Source organism: Priapulus caudatus, unplaced genomic scaffold (assembly GCF_000485595.1).
Source record: "Priapulus caudatus unplaced genomic scaffold, Priapulus_caudatus-5.0.1 Scaffold433, whole genome shotgun sequence".
NCBI lineage: Eukaryota > Metazoa > Priapulida > Priapulimorpha > Priapulimorphida > Priapulidae > Priapulus > Priapulus caudatus.
The window spans coordinates 233,558-244,431 of NW_014577494.1; the positions used below are offsets into that span (position 1 = coordinate 233,558).

A 10,874-nucleotide genomic window follows, 5' to 3' on the forward strand; every position below is an offset into this window, starting at 1 on the left:
ACACACACACACACACACACACACACACACACACACACACACACAATATTCACACTGCGGCCGTGCAAGAATTGAATCAGTGCTCATTCACACACTCGCACTCACGCACACACGCACGCACGCACACACTCGCACGCACACAGACACGCATACACACCCACTATTCCCACTGCGGCCGTGCAAGAATTGAATCAGTGCTCATTCACACACTCGCACCTACGCACACACGCACGCACGCACACACTCGCACGCACACAGACGCTGCATGCGCGCACACATACACACCCACTATTCCCACAGCGGCCGTCCGTGCAAGAATTGAATCAGTGCTGCTGCACGTTGCTGCGGTTTTTTTTGCTGCGGGTTTTTAATGAAGCCATCAGCGCTCGTCCATCATCCGTGCCCTGCTCCCGTTGCGGGGAAGCTGACAGGCGAAATCCAGCAATTTGATTTGTAACTTGTGAAAACGCGGACCGCATGCACAAATTACATCGATCTCTCTCCATCACACCTCCTCTTCCGGTGCTTACTCGTTCTTCCGTTCTGTCGTCGAACGTCTCCCCTTCCGGTCCTCGCACGTCTTCTAGGGTGTCTCCCTTTCTGACATCTCCAGCAAATGAAGCTGAATAGCAAAAAAGGAGACCCGAGAGGCCACGTCGATTCAACCACTATGCCGCTTAGTTTTACTCTAAAATTAGAGACGGAGAATATACGGTTTCGTTATACGTTTTTTTCTGAAGACTGCCCGCGAAATCTCATTTCATACTTCGCGTAAAGCGTTTTCAGACAAGTTTGCTCACTTTTTGTTGTGAAACGTGACTACGTCCTAATATCGGCGTGCAGCAGATGCTGAGAATTCTCAGGGCTGATGCGTTTAGTTTACAGGTAAAAGCTACTGTGTGCGCGTGCTTCTCCGTGTCGATTATTAGGCTAACCATTATCACGCTTAGCTCGACCTTTCTCTTACTCTTCCTGTCTGTTTGTCTGTCTGTGTGTCTGTCTGTCTGTCTATCTGTCTGTCTGTCTGTGTGTCTGCCTGTGTGTCTGTGTGTCTGTCTGTCTGTCTTTATGTCTGTGTGTCTGTCTGTCTGTGTGTCTGCCTGTGCGTCTGTGTGTCTGTCTGTCAGTCAGTCAGTCAGTCTGTCTGTCTGTCTATCTGTTGTCTGCCCGCCTCCCTCTTCCGTTCCTTCGCCCTCCACTTCTCTTACCCGCTCTCTTCATATCCTCCCTCACACTTACTCCCCCTCACCGCTATGCGCCTTTCTCTTCCTATATCTCTCTCTCTCTCTACATCTCTCTCTACATCTCTGTCTCCCCCCTTATTATCTTCCTATACATCTGCCTCTCTCGTGCGCTCTGTCTTTATCTTTCGCGTTCGCTCTCACTTTCTCGCTCACTCTCTTTTGCGTGTTCTCTTGTATGAAGTGCCGTTGCTAATAATTCCACATGAGATATTGCTGGAGGAAGACCTTGGAAGTAGAAATGAAAGCTAAGCTGCTGGACATGCAGCTGCTGTCGTGACAAAATGCGGCGCTCAAACAGACCCAGAGACAGCAAACTGCTGCGGCTCCTGCTATACTACTACTGCTGTTACTATACTATACTGCTGCTGCTGCTGCTGCTGCTACTACTACTGCTGTTACTACTATACTGCTGCTGCTGCTGCTGCTGCTGCTGCTGCTACTACTGCTATACTGCTACTGCTGGTGTTGCTGCTGCTGCTACTACTGCTGATTTACTGCTACTGCTGCTGCTGCTACTACTGCTATACTGCTACTGCTATACTGCTACTACTACTGCTGCTGCTGCTGCATGTGGTGATGATGGTGATGATGATGATGATGATGAGGATGGTGATGATGGTGAAGATGGGGATGATGGTGGTGATGATGGTGATGATGATGATGATGATGATGATGATGATGATGATAATGATAATTATGATGATGTGCCGCTGTTGTCAATGCCATCGCTGGCAGTAAATCCTGTTAGCTGTAGCGAAGGTTACCTGGCAGCAGTGTTTGCACTAGAGCTTAATTCTGATTCATCATGAGCCGCTGTGTCTGGGCCGCCACTGCTAGCTCCTGCTGCTGCCGCAGCGCAGCTTAACTCTTACGCCCCGCTGGTGATGACGGCTTGTGCCAGGTCGGCTTTCCGGGACGCGCGACAGCTGCAATATATATATATAAATATATTATTATATAATATATACTATATATTATATATAGAGACGAAGAGAGAGAGAAGAGAGCAGAGAGGAGAGAGAATGCCAACCACTACGATTTATCCGTATTTTTAATACGAATTCTATTCCTTTGCACCACTACGACCAGTTTGTACTCAAACTACAATTACACTGTGAACGAAAAAACAAAATTTAATTATGTCATTTTCGTCAATTATTGTCAGTGTGATCATATGTGTTNAAGGGTCTCGGTGGTGGTGTTGATTAGTGAAAAGGAGAGAGAGAGAAGAGAGAGAGAGAGAGAAGAGAGAAGAGAGAGAGAGGGAGGGAGAGAGAGCATGAGAAGACAGAGGGGTAGGAGAAGAGAAGAGAGAGAGAGAGAGAGAGAGAGAGAGAGAGAGAGAGAGAGAGGGAGGGAGGAGGAGAGAGAGAGAGAGAGAGAGAGAAGACGTAGAGAGAGAGAGAGGAGAGAGAGAGAGAGAGAGCAGAGAGAGAGAGAGAGAGAGAGAGAGAGAGAGAAGAGAGAGAGAGAGAGAGAGAGAGAGAGAGTAGAGAGAGAGAGAGATAGAGGAGGGAAGGAGGAGAGAGAGAGAGAGAGGGGGGGGAGAGAGAGAGAGAGAGAGAGAGAGAGAGAGAGAGAGAGAGAGAGAGAGAGAGGGAGGGAGAGCGAGAGAGAGAGAAGAGAGAAGAGAGAGAGAGAGAGAGAGAGAGAGATAGAGAGAGAAAGAGAGAGTGCGCGAAAGAGGAGAAGGCGGGCGGTGGAGACACATAACACATAACACACTCAAAGGCATGCAGAGAGACACCGTAAGAGTATAATAAAGCAGTCGCTGCAGAAACTGTGATAGACATCTTTAATTCAACATTGTGCGATTTAATAGAAGCTAGTTAGAGAGATAGTTAGTTTTAGCGGTCATGGGTGTTAGTGCTAACCTACACGGCCCGTGAACGCTAGCAAGAGGGCTAGCTGGATGGCTGGCTGGCTAGTCGGAATGGTAATTACATAACTAATACATCACTACAAGTACGTTTATACTATCCCAGTACTTTTATACGTGGTCTGGCTGTAGTGACTGCAGTGATTCTAGGTGGCTGATCGGCCTGCAGTGGTTGGCTCGCTGAATGGCCAGCAGTGCTTGGCTGCCTGACTGATGTCTTTATTGCTTCCCATAACGTGATCATGACTTGCTAACGACGAGCGCAAACATTTCTCCTGAGACTCCATCCAGCATGAGGCAGGAGAGGGCCGGCGAGCCTTCAGATGTACGCCCCGGCTGCGCATGCATACATGGGCTGCCGAGAGAGAGAGAGGAAGAGAGAGAGAGAGTGAGAGAGAGAGAGAGGAAGAGAGGGACGAGAGAGCAGAGAGATGAGAGAGGAAGAGAGAGAGAGAGAGAGGAGAGGGAGCGGGGAGAGAGTGTATGTGTGAGGAGAGAGAGCTAAATAGAATAGATCGATAGATAATAGAGAGAGAGAGAGAGAGGAAGCGAGAGAGCGCGAGAGAAAGAAAAAGACAGACAGAAAGAGAGAGCGAGCGAGCGAGAGAGCGAGCGCGCGCGCGAGAGAGAGAGCCACACACAAACACAGAGAATGGGAGAGGTGGAGGGACGGAGAAATCCGGCCAGCATGTGAGATGAATTACGGAGCGTTGTGACCAGTGCAGCCAACACAAGGTATCCTTCGCTGACTGCTGCCTCGTCCCCCGGGTGCCCTCTCACAGCCGCCTACACGCTACCCGTCCATTGACAGATGTTCGTCTGTTCATCGTCATCGTCTTCATCGTCATCGTCGTTATTGTTTTAATCGTCATCATCTTCGGCTGCGTTCGTTACGCTCTCACTTGCCCCTTCCCAGAACGCACGAAATATAAAATAACTGATTAATATAACTAAATAATAAACAAAAACGGATTAGAAAATGAGTAATGTAATATATAATGTTATAATATAATTTATCAATGTAAAACGAATGACAAAAAAACAAAACAGAATGCGAATAAAATCAAGGGGGCTCAGAAGGGTAGCTGCGTGTAGCGCCACCTGGCGGCGGGGACGGGTAGTTAGGGACAGCTGCGGTGATGCGGCCTACCTGCTCCCCGGAGTGTAGTAGTAGTAACCTCTGCCGGCCGGTGTCCGCGGCCAGATTTCCACAGCAGAAGAGTGATCGAGACAGAAAGAGAGGATATATATATTATATATATACATACATCTGTGTGTGTGTGTGTGTGTGTGTGCGTGCGTGCGTGCGTGCGTGCGTGCGTGCGTGCGCGTGTGTGTGTAGAGAGAGAGAGAGAGAGAGAGAGAGAAAGAAAGAAAGAAAGAAAAAAAAACGAGAGCGTGTGTTTGTGTGTGCGTGCGTGCGTATGCGTATGCTTGTGTGAATGAGAAAAAGAAGAGAAAGAGAGGAAGAGGCGGGATGAGTGAGAGAGAGAGAGAGAGGAGAGCGCGCCGCGAAAGAGAGAAGAGCGAGAGATATAGAGCGCTGCGCGGAAGAGAGACCGAGAGAGCCAGAGATCACCGAGACCACGCGCTGAGACGAGATAGAGAGCGTCCGCGCGAGGAGAGAGAGACGACGACCGAGAGGCAAGAGCGCCGCGCCGCGAAGAGAGAGAGAGCCCAGACAAGACCGCCGAGCGTGCGAGACAGACGCGCAGAGAGCAGAGAGAGAGAGAGAAGGGCCGGCGGGCGGGAGAAAACGACAAGAGGAGGCGGCCACTTAGCAGAGATCTACGAGCGGCTCAGACTTTGAACATCTGCTGATCAAGCTTCTGGTGGCGCGCATGCTAGGCTGGCTTTTGTCATTCTATCTTCGTTAGAGCGGTGAGTGAGACCAGCCTGGCGGGAAGAGTTCTCCATGGGGTCAGGTCGTTAGTTCGCAAGCGTTTTAGCGCGTGATAGACCGATGCGTGGGAGAAGCAAATACATATTTGTCACCGAAAGGTAATGCTATCTGTCACTCGTGTCACCGTTACACTGAGGACGTCGTGATGTTCGTTTTGAAATGTTGACGAGTCCGTTAGAAAAAACCGGGGACACGGACAAAAAGCCAGCACTATGGGCAAAGCAACACTACGTTAGTAGATGGCAACTGTCACAATCCGGTACTGCTTTCCCAAACAATGAGCTCGCGTGTGTGTGTGTGCAGTGTGATCTGTGTGTGTGATGCCAATCCGCCCTGTGCTGCGTGTGTGTATTCACGTGTGTGTGCTGTGTGTGTGTGTGTGTGCGTGTGTGTGTTGTGTGGATGGTGTGTGTGTGTGTGTGTTGTGTGTATGCGTGTGTGTGCGGTGTGTGTGCGTGTGTTGCTGTGCGTGTGCGTTGTGTGTGTGTGTGTGTGTGTGTGTGTGTGTTTGTGTGTGTGTGTGGTGTTGTGTGTGTGGCATGTGTATACCGCGAGACGTGCGCTGCGTGCCGTCGCAAAACAACTTTATGTATATGGCTTATAATTGTCGCGATTATTGATCAGAACAGTTACTACCGGCCTGGTGACAAAGCGAATTGCGACAAAATACTTGATTAATCTAAAGTAATGTCGAATTGTGAAATTCGAATTGCGAAATATCAAATTTAGGCATTTGCACATAGGAGTTTAATTGCTTTAAGCAAACCAGCTGGGGGGTAATAAGAGGGAAATCAAATCGCCCAAATCCGGAGACATATGTCCACTACAAGTACACAAACCCACCCGCACACCTACATCATTCCAAACAAAGATAAAACCACAACACATCTTCACATTCATTTATTGACCACTACTATTAACGTTATGTTGATTGTGTTTGTGATATGATTGCAGAGTTCCCCGTCGTTTGGCTCCGTGTACTGTGATGTAATGCAGAGGGCTCCATATGAGAATATTCTCAAACTTTCAGGCCTGCCCGTTGTGTCTCTATCGCCCGAAGCCGGTTTCGTAACAGCACAAATTAAACTCGGTTTGTGAAAATGTAACCGAATCTACCTAACATCTTAGAAAAACCTCCTAACTTCCCCGCGACCATTGTCATCCCACATGGCTAACGCCGCAATCTTTTCACGGCTTAATAATGAGGTAGCTGCATTGTACCGAATCGGCAATCGCAGACAGTTAAGCGACAAAAATTAGAAGTGTATCTCAGACATTAACGGCATCGCGGTCCGTATACATCACCATCACACACCGCGCTACTCACACACCACGCGCGTCCTCACACACGCACGCGCGCCCTCACCACGCACGGCGCCGCACTCATCCACACGCGGGCGCGGCGACTCACACGCACGCCCCGCCGCACCACTCAACATCGCACGCGCGCACTTCACGACAACGCATCGGCGCCCGCACTCATGCACACGCACGCGCAGCGCACGACACACGCACGGCGCGCACTGCACTGTACGTGTCACGCGCGCGCACGTCACTATCCCAGCAGCCGCGTACGTACCTCCCCCACACACACACCGCACCGCACCCACGCACACCTCATACACCCACACGCGCGCGACATCGACACACCGCACGCAGCACACTCACACACGCACATGGCGCACACTCACACCCGCAGGCGGTGCGCGTACCTCACACGCAGCGGCGCTGCACCTCATCCAGCGAACGCGCGCGGCGGTACTCACACACGACGCGCTCCAACGTCACGCACGCACGGCGCGTACAGTAAGCTCCCACACCACAGCGCGCACCTCACAGAAAAAAAAAAATACATCGAACGCGCTGCACATCATCACACGCCACCGCGCGCCATTCACACACCTACGCGTCTCAACTCACACACGCACTTGGCGCGTGACGTTCCTCACGACGACCAGCACGCAACGCGCGCACTCACACACTCACGCGGCGCACTCATCACACGCAAGCCGCGGCACTTCACAGCGTCCCAGCGCGCACTCATTCACAACTACGACGCTGGCGCACACACGCACACGCACGCACACACCGCATGAAAAGCCGTGACACGCACCCCTGTCCTTACCATGCTGCTATCTTGCGCTTCAAGTGTGGCTGGCTTTCAAGTTCTCGCGTTTTTTTCGCATCGCCTTGACATCGTCAACCTATTGCGCATGGGTGTCGTCGTCGTACATACGTCCGTCCGTCCGTCCGTCAATCAACCATTTGTCCGCCCACGGTCAACGAATAATCTCAAGAACGTCCTTGACCCCCACATGTTTCATAATTGCATGCAGTTTTTTACCTGCCTATGCAGAGGTTTGAACGTCCATTTTGAGCACAGCCCAGTCGACCTAACAATTCGAGCCACGTCCACTTTTGCAAAAATGAAATCGCCAATAAATAGTTCAGGTTCCATGGATTATGCTCATTCTGGTAATGGGAATAATGAGGAACGGCCCCAAAACAATATCACACAGGTTTTGATTATTTTTTTTAACAATTATAGCAAATTAGGTAGATTTTAGCATATTTCACTAATTGCAAATTCAAGTGTTCTGCCTACGGGCCAAAACGATAACTGTAAGAACTCGTATTGACCTCACATCGTTTCCAAATTGAATACAGTTCTTATACTCCTATGAGAGCAGATTGAACTCCCTATTTTGGACGCGCCAGTCCTACCTACTATTTCGACCCGAACGCCTCACTTTTTAGCAAAAATGAAAATGGGCCGATTACTAACATTCATCGATTTTGTTACGAGATTTGGTTTATGTGAATCTGTTAATCTATCTCCAAAACAGTTGTTATTCCTTTCTGGGAGACATGACAACGTCCTATTTACGTTTATTTCGTCTAACAATGGTCAACCAACTCTAAACAATCATACCTATATACCTGTATAAATTGTGTTTTAGCATTCTTCGTTACAAGTAATTTTTACTTGGAAGTGTTTATTGTTTTTATTTGCCGATATTCGAAAACGTAAAATGGCGACTCCATTTAGGCGTAGCAGGCCATCTCTCGTCAAGATTCAGAGCTTTCAGATCTGAAAACATTAATTCTTCGCAATGCCAAAACTTATCCATATATCATTATCAAGAGTAATATAATTGGAGTCCGCCATATATGCTCTTGCTTTATATATCGCGCCCTCCCTTCTTCTATCACGATCCATTGGTGAGGCTAGCAGTGTCATTGACGACTTTCAATTCTCCTCCTAGGATTCAGTTAAAGTTCATTCATTATTCATCTCGCCGGCGATCTTCCCCCCCCCTCTCTCCCTCTCTCTACCTCTGTCTCTCTGCTTCCTCTTCTGCTCTCTCTTCATCTCTCTCTCTCTCTGCGATCAGCTCTCTCTCTACTCCTCTCTTCCTCTTTTTCTCTCTCTCTTCGTCTCTCTCTCTCCCCTCTTTCTCTCGCTCTCCCCTCTCGCTCTCTCTGTGACGATTCAGTCGGTATGCCATTAGTGACACCTCCAGATGAAAGAAAACACGCAAGACAATTAAAACCTCTTTCAAAGGCGATAGCATAGACAGCCATATGAGCGCGTCTGTGTGTGTTCACTGCGCGCGTGCGGGTGTGCATTATTCATTCGGAGGTGTCATGCACGAGATACTAGCCGTGTATACCGTCTCTCTTAATTAAATTCTTTTGAATGCTGATGGGTGCGTGTAGAATTGGTTGTCAATGGTGTGGACGATGACAGCCCACGGTGTATTACACAGCTGTAGTAATGCAGGTAGCAGGCAGGCAGGTAGGCCCTGTCACTGGATGCAGACAGCAACAGACACGACAGACAGTATCAGACGGACGGACGGACGGACGTGACGGCGGGCTTCACGTACGCCCGATAGACGGACGGAAGGCGGACGACGGGACGGCGGGCGGCTTCACTACGGCCGGATAGACGGACGGACGGAAGCGGACACGGGCAGGCGCGAGGCGCGACGGCGGACGAACGGACGGACGGACGGATCGGACCAGACATACGGCAGAAGCAGAGACAGGACAGACAACACTACCCGTCAAGGTAGTGACGCAGGAAGCAGACAGCTACACTTGTTGTCGCGACACAAGCAGACAGATTTTTCCATCACGTCGATCACATTACGCCTCACGCATCCATATACTGTCGGCGCAACATTCGATCCATGTATTCGCAGCGCTATATAGTGCACCGTTATGCCTATTATGCCTGTAACGGGCAATTAGCCAGACAAACCACCTGGCCGACAGAACCCGCTAATTGGCAGTGTAAAAGCTTCAGTGTTACGCCTGGTACATCTGCGTAATTCGCGTGTAATATATATATATATATATATAGTATATACTATAGTATAATATATATTATATTATAATTACTATATATATATATATGGCATGCATATACACATGCATGCCACCATTAATTCTGCTGCTGCTAAAGTGTGCGTTCTGCTCGTCCTAACGCAGGGGACTTCTGGGCCGCTCGCTGTAAAACCTACACGAATCCGCCTACGCACGTAGAATCGTCGGGCCTCCACTATGCGTCTGTCTCGTAAGTAGGACCCAGACACACGAACGCAGACCTATGCGTACTGCCCACATGCCATACTGGGTCTCTGAGCAACATAAATCGGGGCTTACGCGACACGTACGCGTAACCAGTGGGTTGAAGTTCTTCCGTACACAACTCTGGCTATTAGGTGCTCGTCTTAAACTGGCGCCGCTTATTAACCGTGAGATATTGAGTAAGGGCCCGCATGCTTTCAATGTGAATCCAAAATAGCGGGTGTCTAATTTCGAAGAAAATCTATACGAAAAAGCTTCTACTATTTGCTTACGTAAGTGTCACAACGAACGCATGCTACGGAGACCACGCACAGCGCCGCACCCATCAGCCGCACGCACAAACTAATGCGCGCATTGCACGCACGCTAACCTCTACGAGCACACACATCCAGGTCACGGTGGGGGTGCCCACACACGACGAGGTCACACACACACACACAACACACACATCAGCACATCAGCACTACGAAACAGCACACATATAACAACCTATATAAGTAATATGTATATTATATATAATAGAACACGCACACGCACAACCAAACACGCACACGCACGACGCACACGCACAACCGGCTGGACGCACACCAGCAGCCACGCCACAGACACACACACACTACACCACGCACGGCACATATATATATACATACACATACACATACACACACACACACATACATACGCGCGCGCACAGAAACAAGTTTTGCGGTTGTTTGCTTCTGATGATATGAGTTGCCGTACTGATTTCAAAGGTAAACGACGCCAGTTTCACCTGCATAGGTGAACGAGTTACCTGGCTTCTCTCTTAATGACATGACTCATCATGTATACTGGCGTCTGTAGTAGCAGACGCCGCCAGCCGCACGTCTGCGTCAGATGCAAGGGGAGCTCGCGTATGCGCACGCTCCGATTGTGGAAGCAAATCACTGCCGAAACTGATTAGAGTGAGAATTGATTGCGAAAATGGGTTGCCCGTCGTTATCGTCGTCGTCGTCGTCACTGCACCTCTGGGCTTCACCGAATAATGGCCTCAGCATTCAAGCAAATGGCTTCATTCCCTCGGTGGGAGGCTGAGCAGCACAGGGTAGCGAGCCCCCGTCCGCATGCGAGCCACCAGCCGCGTTAATTTTTGAAAAGCATCGTCCGCCCACCACTCCCCCGCACCACTATCTCTCTCTCGTTCGCTCGTGCTCTCTCTCTCTTTCTCGCTCTCGCTCTCTCTCTCTCTCTCTCTCTCTCTCTCTCTCTCTCT

At 49.7% G+C, this 10,874-nt stretch overlaps 1 protein-coding gene across 1 annotated transcript in view; it reads left to right on the forward strand.

Annotated features, from left to right (window-relative positions):
- The window catches only part of LOC106810326 (E3 ubiquitin-protein ligase TRIM9-like), a gene marked incomplete at its 3' end in the record, with an annotated part of 91,610 nt that extends 85,494 nt beyond the window's left edge, over nt 1–6,116 (forward strand). Inside the window, exon 2 of the mRNA XM_014813636.1 lies at nt 5,981–6,116. Coding sequence (XP_014669122.1) covers nt 5,981–6,116 — 136 coding nt within the window. The remainder of the gene's footprint in view (nt 1–5,980) is intronic.
- Nucleotides 6,117–10,874: the final 4,758 nt, after the last annotated feature.